At 57.1% G+C, this 14203-nt stretch overlaps 2 protein-coding genes across 4 annotated transcripts in view; one reads left to right on the top strand and one right to left on the bottom strand.

The window, feature by feature from the left end:
• Nucleotides 1-10047, bottom strand: part of XNDC1N (XRCC1 N-terminal domain containing 1, N-terminal like) — a 46177-nt gene extending 36130 nt beyond the window's left edge. Inside the window, exons 1-3 of one of the 2 annotated variants that reach the window (XM_083170562.1) lie at nucleotides 9747-10047; nucleotides 7210-7278; nucleotides 6012-6150 (exon numbers count right to left, since the gene is read on the bottom strand). In XM_083170562.1, coding sequence (XP_083026688.1) covers nucleotides 6012-6150; nucleotides 7210-7254 — 184 coding nt within the window. In that variant the 5' untranslated portion in view covers nucleotides 7255-7278; nucleotides 9747-10047. Of the gene's footprint in view, nucleotides 1-6011; nucleotides 6151-7209; nucleotides 7279-7374; nucleotides 7868-9746 lie in introns of those variants that run through there. The other variant, XM_083170561.1, reaches the window with a different exon arrangement.
• The window catches only part of RNF121 (ring finger protein 121), a 27836-nt gene continuing 23634 nt past the window's right edge, over nucleotides 10002-14203 (top strand). The window contains exon 1 of one of the 2 annotated variants that reach the window (XM_083170564.1): nucleotides 10002-10253. In XM_083170564.1, the coding sequence (XP_083026690.1) occupies nucleotides 10191-10253 (63 nt within the window). In that variant the 5' untranslated portion in view covers nucleotides 10002-10190. The remainder of the gene's footprint in view (nucleotides 10254-14203) is intronic. The other variant, XM_083170563.1, reaches the window with a different exon arrangement.

The raw sequence follows: 14203 nt of genomic DNA, 5'->3' as shown, positions 1-14203 counted from the left end.
TAACCATAACGGAAGTAAAGCAGGCGCGGCAGGGAGGGATCCCTGTGGCCCCTGATGTCCTCGAAGAAAGAGATTTACCAGGTAAGACATAAATCTCATTTTCTCCTTCGGGAGACATCAGGGGCCACAGCGTTACAGTGGGACGTCCTAAAGCAGCCACCTATGGGTGGGGACGCGCCTGTGCCGCAGCCAACACACTCTGGCCAAAGGCCGAGTCCTGGGAGGCAAACGTGTCAAAAGCGTAAAAACGCAAGACAGTAATGGCGGACGACCAAGTCGCCGCCCTGCAAATTTGCTCAACTTTAGCACCGCCTCTTACAGCCCAGGACACCTCCACAGACCTAACGGAATGTGCCTGAATCCCTGCCGGAACCGGGAGGGAGGTGTCCAAATATGCCTGCCAGAGCGACTCTAGCGGGCAGTAGTTTGCGTAGAGGCGGGCCACCCTCTCATCCGAACACCATATAGTACAAAGAGAGAGAGAGAGAGTCTGACTAGTGCAACAGCCTAGAACGGTGCACATAGCACATAAATACGCCCCGGCCGGACAACGTCCAAGGAGGACCAAGCCGTAGTAACAACAGACTGTCTAAATGCCGGAACAATAATGTCCTGGTTGACCTGAAAGCCGGACACCACTTAAGGTAGTTGAGAAGGGACGGTAGGAAAAACCGCCCGGTTATAACCAAGAACCAAGGACTTACAGGACAGAGCTGACAGGTCAGAGACTCCCCTGGCCAAAGCTATCGCCAACAAGGAAACAATCTTCCAGGCGAGTCAACACAGGTCCACCGACCGCAAGGGCACAAAAGGTGGGCCCTGAAGAAGTCAGGATTAGAGAGATCCCAGGGGGCAACTGGGGTAACTAAGGGAGGCTGGATATGCAAGACATCCTGCAGGAATGTACAGACATCCGTCGACAGGGCCACCCGTCGACAGAACAAGATGTGCAAGGCTGAAATCCGAACCTTTAAAGATGATCAACGCAACCCAGCCTCCAGACCCTTCTGCAAGTAGAACAGAACCCTAGCCAGGTATTAAGTCCCGGAATCTGAAGCGTAGGGTTCGCAGCAGGAAAAGTAAGCCCTCCATATGCGATGGTACACCCCATCTAGGGAGGTTTCCTCGCCCTGAGCATGGTGGAGTGAAACCCGCTGGGTCTTACCCGGGAGCTCTCAACAGCCACCCCGTCAAAGCCAAGTGCCTCAAAGCCGAAAGAGAGAGGCGGACCATGAGAGCCTGCCTGTGTCCAGGGGTAAGCGAATAGGAGGGGCTACTGACTGCAGATCCGAAAACCAGATCCGTCTGGGCCAAGGTGGAGCAACCAGAATCAATGTGCCGCCCTCCGGCTTCAGCTTGCGAGACATTCGCAAAAGGAGGAAAGTGGTGGAAAGGCGCCATCAGTGTGGACGGCCACGGAGCGGACAGGGCGTCTACCAGGCAAGCCCCCCCCTCCGGGTCGCAAGACCAGGACCCGCACAGTGGTGGTTTGAGGGTATGGCGAGAGGCTGTCAAGGCCACCTCGGTTGGGCCCCACCGTTGTACCAGCATCTGAAACATCACTCTAAGGGGGGTCAAGTCGTCGGTATCACAGGTCTGACGGCCGAGGAAGACCGCCACCCAATTCTGGACTACCAGGATAAAAATTTCTGAAAAAGCAGGGATCATCTCTGAAAGATGCCGGATGCTTCTGTCATAGTGGGCTGACAACTAGTGCCACCCTGGTGGTTAACATATGCCACCCTTGCCGCAATGTCCGACTTTAGGGTTCCGCCAAGCGGACTGCCCGGAAGATTGTCTTTAGTTCGAGGACGATGATGGAGGGCTGGGCCACTAGAGTGGTCCAGAGACCCTGGAACGACCTTTGAGAAGTGACCACCCCCCAAACACGGGAGGCTAGCATGCATGGCTCCAGTAGCGAGGTCCCGTCCAGAAGCCCCCAGGAAAGGGGGGCCCTGCTGGAGACCAGGCGAACTTCTGGGCATGGATATTGTGGGAGGAAACCGGAGTACCAGGAGTAAACCCATGCAAGTCTGGGGAGAATATACAAACTCCGCACAGTTAGGGCCATGGTGGGAATCGAACCCATGACCTCAGCGCAGTGAAGCAGTAATGTTAACCACTACACTATCCGTGCTGCTCCTTGGACAGTATTGTAGAGGGTTGGTATGGAACTGAGCCTATTCTGCCAATTCGAAGGCCGATCCACCAACCCCAGGGACCCCACGCAGGCATGCACAGACACCTGCCAGGGGGACAAGAGATGTCTGATCCTGGACTGTAGAGCCAGATGGCAATCCCCCAGAAGGTATATCCTCTGCCGAATGGTATCTAAACCGGCCCCCATATTTGGCACTGGCCCAAATAAAAAGGAACCCTCAAAAGGGACTTTGAGTTCAGGCCTTCCAAGAGCACAGACACTGGTATGTGTGTGCAGCTATGGCCGAGGGTGACCCTCTGGAGGCGATTGGTGTAATTTCCAGAGCCGTCACCCCCAGGTAAAGTGTCACCTGATACTCAATAGAAGGCAGCAGGGTTTCCTCCGACACCCCTTATGCAGCGTCCGCTGTGAGAGAAGTTGCTCACGCAACTAAGGCCTTAGCCACCCAAGCAGATGCCTGGGGCAGGAGTGCGTCCACTTTAGGGACAGTCTCCCAGGGGACTATGTCCTCCTGTGGAAGGGGGTAAAAGGAAGGAAAACCGCCGATGGCAAGCTAAACTTCCTGTTAGGAATCTCCCAACTGATGACCTTAGTCGAGTTCACAGATTTACGGAATAAACCCAGAAAACACCTAGGGAGACACCCAAAGGTGTAGGCGGCTCAGCGGGGTCGTTTAAGGTAAGGACCTATTTGACAGCTGAGACCAAGGTCGGCACCTCAAGACGAGGTGGGGGGGATTCACCTTATCACAGGCCCCCCATCTTCCATACCGTCGTCGACGGTCCCCTCTAGACAATGCTAATCCCAGGTGTCCTCCTCTCTGTGTCTGCTGACGGAGGAGTCTGGATGACGGGGGTATCTGCGTCTACCTGCAGGTACAGAGCGCTTCCACTGTGCGGGGAGCTACACCCGCCAAGGATGGGGACGGCATTTCTGGGGACCTTGTCTGGAGGCAGATAAGCACTCAGCCAAGGGATGAGGCTGCTACTGCTACTAGCTGCACCGGCAACGGAGTAAAGAACGTGGCCCAAGCAGGCTCCTGTTTTCTAGAGGAGGCTGTACCTGTGGGCATCGCCCAGGCATTGTAGTAGCCTGCGTATAAGCCGTACTGTACTAGTAATGGGGGCATAGGCCAACATTACAGGATGTACAAGACATCCGCGCCGGAGCCCCAGAGTCACTGGGACTGGTACTCCTGGAAGACGTTGCAGTATTATAGCACTGTGAACCGGCTGCTAAAGCACAGGTAAGACAATGTACTACAAGTATAGAAGGCATACAATGCCATAGAATAGGCGGGTAGCCTATATGGTACCGCTAACACAGTATTCTCTGACCAACAGAGATAGTGTTCAAGCCATACACCGTAAGCTGGTACTACGTATACCTTGCGGTGGCGTAGACATTTGGCCCATATGTACGGCTAACACAGCATACTTCTGTTTTAAATTTTGCAATGTGGGAAGAAACCGGAGTACACGGAGTAACCTGACTAAAACACGGAGAGAACGTACAAACTCTGCACAGTTAGGGTCATAGTGGGAATTGAACCCACGACCCGAGCTGTGCTGCCCCCACAGTACGCAGTAAGCTAGTACTAGGCACATATAGCAATCATTGGCAGGCAGCCTTTCTGACAGGCAGTGATAGTGTTACACAGTGCACAGCCAGCCTGTGATATACATACAATGCAGTGATATAGACAGTGCAGTGATATACATACAATAGACAGCTGCCGTGATATAGACCGGCAGTCTATACGGTACAGACAATGCAGTATGCATCTGAGCCAGCTTGTAATAGACATACAAAGCAGTGATATAGACATACAGTGCAGTTATATATACACAGGTGCAGTGGATATACTGGCAGTCTATATGATACAGACAACGCAGTCTGCATCTGACAGCCAGCTTGTATCTGACAGGCAGATAACTGCAGAGTTTGGGTCATGTTGGGAATCGAACCCATGACCTCTGCACTGTGATGCAGCAATGCTAACCATTACACCATCCGCTCTGTCCTTTATGCTTCCGACAGGCAGTGATGGTGTTAATTCACAGGATACAATGTTGCACTTGGCTCTGCTGTGCCCACAGTTTGAACTCTGTCTGCTCTGTAACCTGACTCCTGGAGGAGATTATTACAGGGGAGCCCAGGCAGTGAAGGAGTGGAACCCCAGACTGGCTGATAAGCTCTCTGTGTCCCTCCACACATGTTAAGTCAGCATGACCTAACCAGCAATACATGCCATATAGTACAGTGTAACACAGATTAAACTGACAGGCAGCTAAACTGTTAACAAACAATGCAGCATACAAGGGCAATGCAATTAATGGCACAAGGCTCCTTTCAGAGCACAGTACTGTACAGTTTCCCGAAGGAGGGGTACAGGGGGGACATGCCCAAATGACCTGGCAGTGAAGGAGTGGAACTCCGGGTGGCTATGAGCTCCTCCGTGTCCCTCCTCACATGTCGCAGGCAGGCAGGAAGGGATCTCAGTGGCGGGAACTCTCTGTGTGATAAACACAGTTCCCTGCCTACTGTCCCCGGGTGGAGAGGCTGATGTGGGGGGAGCCTTCTCCCCCTGCTGACAAATGGCCCCCAGGGAGGTGTCCACATGCGGCGCAGGTAAAAATGGCAGGGGTCCGGCGCTACCGGGCGGCCCCGCATACCTGGCGCCGCTGCCCACAAACCGTTTCCCTGGTGGTCCAGCGGGAGCGGGTGGCGAACCAGCCGTCCGCTTGTCAGCGCAGTCGGCGGTCCCCCCCGCCGAACTGCTGCAGCCGCAATGCCCAGCAAGCGCAATCGCGCGCGCTCCCAGCGGGGAGCGCGTTACCTTTGTCAGGTCCCCGGCGTCCGGTGGCGGCTGTGGCTCCCCAGTGCCCGGGGGCCGCTGCAGGTCCCCACCCTCGAGTGGCGATGCAGCTCCGGACCCGGGTGATGGAGCTGCAGCGCAGGTGTCTGTGCAGACCCCCAGCGCTGCTGCTCTGTCACTGACACAAGTCAGTGTAAAAGAAAAATGAAAAATAAAATATAAAAATCAAGTTAGGCTGCTAAATAGCAGCCCCTCTATTAGGTGCATCTGGCTCCTGCCAGCACCCGAAAAAACTGAGCTTCCTGGCCTGGAGGCGGGGTAGAGGAGGGGAGGAGCCCGGCTGCCTGGGAGGCAGTTCAAGTTTAACCTCTAGGGTGCTGGTGCTCTCCCATCTCCTTACTACCCACTGTAACGCTGTGGCCCCTGATGTCTCCCGAAGGAGAAAGAGGAGCCGTCCTCCGCTCAGCCCGCGACAGAGGAGCCGTCCTCCGCTCAGCCCGCGACAGGGGAGCCGTCCTCCGCTCAGCCCGCGACAGGGGAGCCGTCCTCCGCTCAGCCCGCGACAGGGGAGCCGTCCTCCGCTCAGCCCGCGACAGAGGAGCCGTCCTCCGCTCAGCCCGCGACAGAGGAGCCGTCCTCCGCTCAGCCCGCGACAGAGGAGCCGTCCTCCGCTCAGCCCGCGACAGAGGAGCCGTCCTCCGCTCAGCCCGCGACAGAGGAGCCGTCCTCCGCTCAGCCCGCGACAGAGGAGCCGTCCTCCGCTCAGCCCGCGACAGAGGAGCCGTCCTCCGCTCAGCCCGCGACAGAGGAGCCGTCCTCCGCTCAGCCCGCGACAGAGGAGCCGTCCTCCGCTCAGCCCGCGACAGAGGAGCCGTCCTCCGCTCAGGCCGCGACAGAGGAGCTCCTGTCTGACATTTTTCAAAAACAGCCTGTGACATAGCAGGCAGGAGCTGATTGGCTGGCTGTTTATCACTCTCCATTTTTATCACTTTTGAAGCTTAGTGCATCTGACCCATTAGTTGCTGATCATACCTATATCTATGTAAGCCACTTGACAGGCCCGTTCCAGCTGCAGTTCCACCTTCAGCTGTCGGCTGCGGTCCCGGGGACAGCTGAGCCACGGCTGGATGGAGCGCTCGCTCAGGAGATTGTCCACTGGGTGCTTCGGATCCTGAAACAGACAACAGAGAAGCACAATGTAGGAGAACAGCACCACATTGCTGCAGATGTCCCTGGATCCCCCCGGAAGGGACATGTGAGGGCCCCCGGGGAGATTCCCATTATTACCATCCAGCTTTATTCAGATAAATATAACAGAACACAGCACGTGCAATAAGAGTGCAGCCTGCTCTCGGGGTTGTGGTATGTTTGGACAACACTCATTATGTCTACACGATGACATGCCGACATGACAAACCAGTATAACTCTAAGATTCCCCTAGTGCCTAACACTAACCACCTCAGCCCAGTACAGGTGGGTGTCATAGCACAGGCGGGAGCAGGTCACAGCGCGGGCGGGAGCGGGTCACAGCGCGGGTCACAGCGCGGGCGGGAGCGGGCCACAGCGCAGGCGGGAGCGGGCCACAGCGCGGGCGGGAGCGCATCACAGCGCGGGCGGGAGAGCGGCACAGCGCGGGCGGGAGCGCGGCACAGCGCGGGCGGGAGTGCGTCACAGCGCGGGCGAGAACGCGGGCGGGAGCGGGTCACAGCGCGGGCGGGAGCGGGTCACAGCGCGGGCGGGAGCGGGTCACAGCGCGGGCGGGAGCGGGTCACAGCGCGGGCGGGAGCGGGTCACAGCGCGGGCGGGAGCGGGTCACAGCGCGGGCGGGAGCGCGGGCGGGAGCGGGTCTTATCGCGTTCAAAATATTGTGTAATGAACATTCCTCAACGCAGGTGACTTATTTAGTGCCCCAGTCAATTAAATTTAACCATCTGCGCTGAGTCATGGATTTCTTTAAAACCTGGCCCTCGTTGCCTTCACATATGGGAGCCTTTGCGACAATGCCCCCGCGGCCTATACCTACCACCCCCTATCCCTCATTCTGACCATAACCAGAGGCAGACCTAACTATAGCCCTACTAGCAGCACCTAAACCGAGCCGCTGACATTCTGACAATATGGACATGTTGGTGCTGACGTTATGAATATCTATGCCTCCAGCATAAGCCCGGTCCGGGGCTGCGACACACAGAGCGATACACAGGCAGAACTGCATCTATTCCCAGTTACCTGGGAGCTGAAGGACACCACGTGCTGGATTCTGATAGGCGCCATCTGTAACAGGTTACTAGCAGCAATCTGCAATATAAAAGCTGAAGTTACCTGTCACATATTATACAACACACACTGGCAACGTATCATCTGTGCTGCCTGTAATATGAGAGAATAACACACCGTCATTATGTCAAATATGAGGATAGTGACATTATACTGGTCACCAGCACAGACTGTATCCGGAGAGCTACTGTGTTCCTGTACTGAGACTTAGTGACATCATACCGGTCACCAGGACAGACGGACTGTATCCGGAGGGCTACTGTGTTCCTGTACTGAGACTTAGTGACATCATACCAGTCACCAGCACAGACGGACTCTATCTGGAGAGCTACTGTGTTCTAGTACTGAGACTTAGTGACATCATACCGGTCACCAGCACAGACGGACTCTATCCGGAGGGCTACTGTGTTCCAGTACTGAGACTTAGTGTCATCATACCGGTCACCAGGACAGACAGACTCTATCCGGAGGGCTACTGTGTTCCTGTACTGAGACTTAGTGTCATCATACCGGTCACCAGGACAGACAGACTCTATCCGGAGGGTTATTGTGTTCCTGTACTGAGACTTAGTGTCATCATACCGGTCACCAGGACAGACGGACTCCCCCACCCCAGGATAAGGAGGACGGCCCCCAGGTGTCAGGATCCCCCTCCCCAGGATAAGGAGGACGGCCCCCCAGGTGTCAGGATCCCCCTCCCCAGGATAAGGAGGACGGCCCCCCAGGTGTCAGGATCCCCCTCCCCAGGATAAGCAGGACGGCCCCCCAGGTGTCAGGATCCCCCTCCCCAGGATAAGCAGGACGGCCCCCCAGGTGTCAAGATCCCCCTCCCCAGGATAAGGAGGACGGCCCCCCAGGTGTCAGGATCCCCCTCCCCAGGATAAGGAGGGCAGCCCCCCAGGTGTCAGGGTTCCCTCCCCAGGATAAGGAGGACAGCCCCCAGGTGTCAGGATCCCCCTCCCCAGGATAAGGAGGACAGCCCCCAGGTGTCAGGATCCCCCTCCCCAGGATAAGGAGGGCAGCCCCCCAGGTGTCAGGATCCCCCACCCTAGGATAAGCAGGACAGCCCCCCAGGTGTCAGGATCCCCCACCCTAGGATAAGCAGGACAGCCCCCTAGGTGTCAGGATCCCCCACCCTAGGATAAGCAGGACAGCCCCCTAGGTGTCAGGATCCCCCTCCCCAGGATAAGGAGGACAGCCCCCAGGTGTCAGGATCCCCCTCCCCAGGATAAGGAGGACAGCCCCCAGGTGTCAGGATCCCCCTCCCCAGGATAAGGAGGACAGCCCCCAGGTGTCAGGATCCCCCTCCCCGGGATAAGGAGGACAGCCCCCCAGGTGTCAGGGTTCCCTCCCCAGGATAAGGAGGACAGCCCCCCAGGTGTCAGGGTTCCCTCCCCGGCCAGGATAAGGAGGACAGCCCCCCAGGTGTCAGGGTTCCCTCCCCGGCCAGGATAAGGAGGGCAGCCCCAGGTGTCAGGATCCCCCTCCCCAGGATAAGGAGGACAGCCCCCAGGTGTCAGGATCCCCCTCCCCAGGATAAGGAGGACAGCCCCAGGTGTCAGGGTTCCCTCCCCAGGATAAGGAGGACAGCCCCCAGGTGTCAGGGTTCCCTCCCCAGGATAAGGAGGACAGCCCCCAGGTGTCAGGGTTCCCACCCCAGGATTAGGAGGGCAGCCCCCAGGTGTCAGGGTTCCCTCCCCAGGATAAGGAGGACAGCCCCCAGGTGTCAGGGTTCCCTCCCCAGGATAAGGAGGACAGCCCCCAGGTGTCAGGGTCCCCCTCCCCAGGATAAGGAGGACAGCCCCCAGGTGTCAGGGTCCCCCTCCCCAGGATAAGGAGGACGGCCCCAGGTGTCAGGGTTCCCTCCCCAGGATAAGGAGGACAGCCCCCCAGGTTTCAGGGTTCCCTCCCCAGGATAAGGAGGACAGCCCCCCAGGTGTCAGGATCCCCCTCCCCAGGATAAGAAAGACAGCCCCCAGGTGTCAGGATCCCCCTCCCCAGGATAAGGAGGACAGCCCCCCAGGTGTCAGGATCCCCCTCCCCAGGATAAGGAGGACAGCCCCCCAGGTGTCAGGGTTCCCTCCCCAGGATAAGGAGGACAGCCCCCAGGTGTCAGGGTCCCCCTCCCCAGGATAAGGAGGACAGCCCCCAGGTGTCAGGGTTCCCTCCCCAGGATAAGGAGGGCAGCCCCCCCAGGTGTCAGGATCCCCCTCCCCAGGATAAGGAGGACAGCCCCCCAGGTGTCAGGGTTCCCTCCCCGGCCAGGATAAGGAGGGCAGCCCCCCAGGTGTCAGGGTCCCCCTCCCCAGGATAAGGAGAACAGCCCCCAGGTGTCAGGATCCCCCTCCCCAGGATTAGGAGGGCAGCCCCCAGGTGTCAGGATCCCCCTCCCCGGGGATAAGGAGGACAGCCCCCCAGGTGTCAGGGTATGACATGTCTCCATGGTGAGGTCAGGGAGTGACATGCATGTTATATATGCGGCTACATACGTGTTACATGGGACGATGGGCAGTGATCAGGGAGACACCCGGCAGCCGTCGTTGTTGTGAATGGGAACCCGGGTCATGTGACATGTAGGTGCCCGGTGATCTCCGAGGTTCCCGCGCTCCCATAGACCCGCCCCCTGACATCATGTCACGATGGGCGGGGCTCTGTGGGAGCCGCACGTGACGCTAGGGCGCCTGGTCACATGATGGAGAACGTTGTATACACAGGTCCCGCGTCCGCCCGCCCCCCCGCCGCCCGGTAATGTACCGCACAGCGGGGAGGGGCCGCCGGGGTGCACCAACATGGCGGACTCCTGGCCTCACCGGGGGCACACGCCATCACTGAGTCAGCTGACTGACTCGGCGCCGTCTGATTGGCTGCGGCGGCCGCCGGAAGACGTGCTCTGATTGGTCCATCTCTCCCGGAACTCGCAGTCGTGGCGCAAGATGGCTGCGGCGGTGCTGGAGGTAGAAGTCGGGGGAGCCGGGGTCGGGGATGCGGTGGATAAGGTGAGAGGTCACCGGTAGGACGGAGGGGGCGACAGTGGAGAACTGTACCCAAGCGAGTGCACTGACCTGGCTGTCACCACTCGCCAACATTACTGCTGCCCCGCACCTCCCCCACACACCATAGGGCAGCCTGCACGATTGCGGCTAGAACCACTCCCCACTGACAGGACTGCTGTATCCCCTGCCCCCATCCATGTCCCTCCTGACACTGACAGGACTGCTGTATCCCCTGCCCCCACACATGTCCCTCCTGACACTGACAGGGCTGCTGTATCCCCTGCCCCCATCCATGTCCCTCCTGACACTGACAGGGCTGCTGTATTCCCTGTCCCCATACATGTCCCTCCTGACACTGACAGGATTGCTGTATCCCCTATCCCCATACATGTCCCTCCTGACACTGACAGGGCTGCTGTATCCCCTGTCCCCATCCATGTCCCTCCTGACACTGACAGGATTGCTGTATCCCCTGTCCCCATACATGTCCCTACTGACACCGACAGGACTGCTGTATCCCCTTCCCCCATCCATGTCCCTCCTGACACTGACAGGGCTGCTGTATTCCCTGCCCCCATCCATGTCCCTCCTGACACTGACAGGATTGCTGTATCCCCTATCCCCATACATGTCCCTCCTGACAGGGCTGCTGTATCCCCTGCCCCCATCCATGTCCCTCCTGACACTGACAGGATTGCTGTATCCCCTGCCCCCATACATGTCCCTCCTGACACTGACAGGACTGCTGTATCCCCTGCCCCCATCCATGTCCCTCCTGACACTGACAGGGCTGCTGTATCCCCTGCCCCCATACATGTCCCTCCTGACACTGACAGGACTGCTGTATCCCCTGCCCCCATACATGTCCCTCCTGACACTGACAGGACTGCTGTATCCCCTGCCCCCAATACATGTCCCTCCTGACATTGACAGGGCTGCTGTATCCCCTGTCCCCATACATGTCCCTCCTGACAGTGACAGGACTGCTGTATACCCTGCCCACATACATGTCCCCCCTGACACTGACAGGGCTGCTGTATCCCCTGTCCCCATACATGTCCCTCCTGACACTGACAGGACTGCTGTATCCCCTGCCCCCATCCATGTCCCTCCTGACACTGACAGGGCTGCTGTATCCCCTGTCCCCATCCATGTCCCTCCTGACACTGACAGGGCTGCTGTATCCCCTGTCCCCATACATGTCCCTCCTGACACTGACAGGGCTGCTGTATCCCCTGTCCCCATACATGTCCCTCCTGACACTGACAGGACTGCTGTATCCCCTGCCCCCATACATGTCCCTCCTGACACTGACAGGGCTGCTGTATCCCCTGCCCCCATACATGTCCCTCCTGACACTGACAGGGCTGCTGTATCCCCTGCCCCCAATACATGTCCCTCCTGACACTGACAGGGCTGCTGTATCCCCTGTCCCCATACATGTCCCTCCTGACACTGACAGGACTGCTGTATCCCCTGCCCCCATACATGTCACCCCTGACACTGACAGGACTGCTGTATCCCCTGCCCCCAATACATGTCCCTCCTGACACTGACAGGGCTGCTGTATCCCCTGCCCCCAATACATGTCCCTCCTGACACTGACAGGGCTGCTGTATCCCCTGTCCCCATACATGTCCCTCCTGACACTGACAGGACTGCTGTATCCCCTGCCCCCATCCATGTCCCTCCTGACACTGACAGGGCTGCTGTATTCCCTGTCCCCATACATGTCCCTCCTGACACTGACAGGGCTGCTGTATCCCCTGTCCCCACCCATGTCCCTCCTGACACTGACAGGATTGCTGTATCCCCTATCCCCATACATGTCCCTCCTGACACTGACAGGACTGCTGTATCCCCTGCCCCCAATACATGTCCCTCCTGACACTGACAGGGCTGCTGTATCCCCTGCCCCCATACATGTCCCTCCTGACACTGACAGGACTGCTGTATCCCCTGCCCCCATACATGTCCCTCCTGACACTGACAGGACTGCTGTATCCCCTGCCCCCAATACATGTCCCTCCTGACACTGACAGGACTGCTGTATCCCCTGCCCCCAATACATGTCCCTCCTGACACTGACAGGGCTGCTGTATCCCCTGTCCCCATACATGTCCCTCCTGACACTGACAGGGCTGCTGTATCCCCTGTCCCCATACATGTCCCTCCTGACACTGACAGGACTGCTGTATCCCCTACCACCATACATGTCACCCCTGACACTGACAGGACTGCTGTATCCCCTGCCCCCATACATGTCCCTACTGACACCGACAGGACTGCTGTATCCCCTTCCCCCATACATGTCCCCCCTGACACTGACAGGACTGCTGTATCCCCTGTCCCCATACATGTCACCCCTTACACTGACAGGACTGCTGTATACCCTGTCTCCATACATGTCCCTCTGACACTGACAGGACTGCTGTATCCCCTGTCCCCATACATGTCCCTTCTGACACTGACAGGACTGCTGTATCCCCTACCACCATACATGTCACACCTGACACTGACAGGACTGCTGTATCCCCTGCCCCCATACATTTCCCTCTGACAGGACTGCTGTATCCCCTTCCCCCATACATGTCCCCCCTGACACTGACAGGACTGCTGTATCCCCTGCCCCCATACATGTCCTTCCTGACACTGACAGGACTGCTGTATCCCCTGTCCCCATACATGTCACCCCTTACACTGACAGGACTGCTGTATCCCCTTCCCCCATACATGTCCCTCCTGACACTGACAGGACTGCTGTATCCCCTGCCCCCATACATGTCCCACTGACAGGACTGCTAAATGCGTTTTGTGTATATAACACAGCTCCTTATGCTGGCAGGAAGAATACTCCCTGTGAGTATTAGCGCTCAGTATTAATGTAACTAACTGTGGGGTAGATTTATTAAGCTCGGTGTAGTGATAATGCGTCTGTTTTTTATCACCGGCCAATCAGCTTCTACCTGTCATTTTTCAAACCAAGCCTGTAACTTCACAGTTAGGAGATGATTGGCCGGTGATAAAAATCAGACACTTTATCACTTCTCGAGCTTAATAAATCTGCCCATGAATCAGGCCGACAATTCACTGTGGGGTAAACCGCGCAGATATCTTGTTGGAATCAAATGAAGCTACCAGTATTGGGTCTAAACATGTGGGGATCACGTGCAAACTCTGAGACAACCTATAACCACAAACGTGCTCATCACCTAAGGGCTATGCGTTGGTACTAACCATTCTGTAATAACTAGCATGTGAATAATGTATACACTCCAGGTAAAGGAGTTATACAGCCGAATCTTGTGTCTCACGAATCCCTCCCATGCTGAGAATTCCAGCAATAGTGTTCTCACATTTTATTACTTGCCCTTACTGGGCCTGGGAGTCAGATGCACGCGATGTTTATGGTCACGTAGTTGGGCGGTGGTCTGACGGGGGCGGTGACTGCGGGGTGGTTTTTAGTGCATGTACAAATGTCCAATGGGTGCGTTATGGGAGTGTCCTGGGCGTGTCAGTGGCAGCGGCTGCATTCAGTTACACAGGTATACAGGGCCATAGTCAGGTGGAGACCCTGCATCTACCATAGGACTGCTGCACATCTCAATGGTGCAATTGAATGTGACGTACAAGGACGCAGCAATCTGTATTACTGCGCCCACAGGCAGTGCGCGGAAGTACACCAGGGGAGGAGTCTGTAGTGGAATTTGCATAAACCCGCAGCCAGCGATCGCCAGTAGATGCTGCACATAAAGTCTTCAATGAGACATACCAGCCGCTGGCCGCTGTTAGTGGCGGGTTGTGACCTGTCCAGGAACAGCACAGAGCTGCAGGATCATGTACAGTTCATATAAATGTGTCCTGCTACACCCTTGCTGCAGGCAGGTTAAGCAGCACTTCTAACTCGGTAGTGCAGGTATAATGTCATATTTGCATCACTATATGATTAGGAC

This window comes from Crinia signifera, chromosome 2, assembly GCF_055691185.1.
Source record: "Crinia signifera chromosome 2, ASM5569118v1, whole genome shotgun sequence".
In the NCBI taxonomy this organism is placed as follows: Eukaryota; Metazoa; Chordata; class Amphibia; order Anura; family Myobatrachidae; genus Crinia; species Crinia signifera.
Note: the sequence above shows the minus strand (reverse complement) of the source record. Positions and strands in the feature narration are given on the sequence as shown.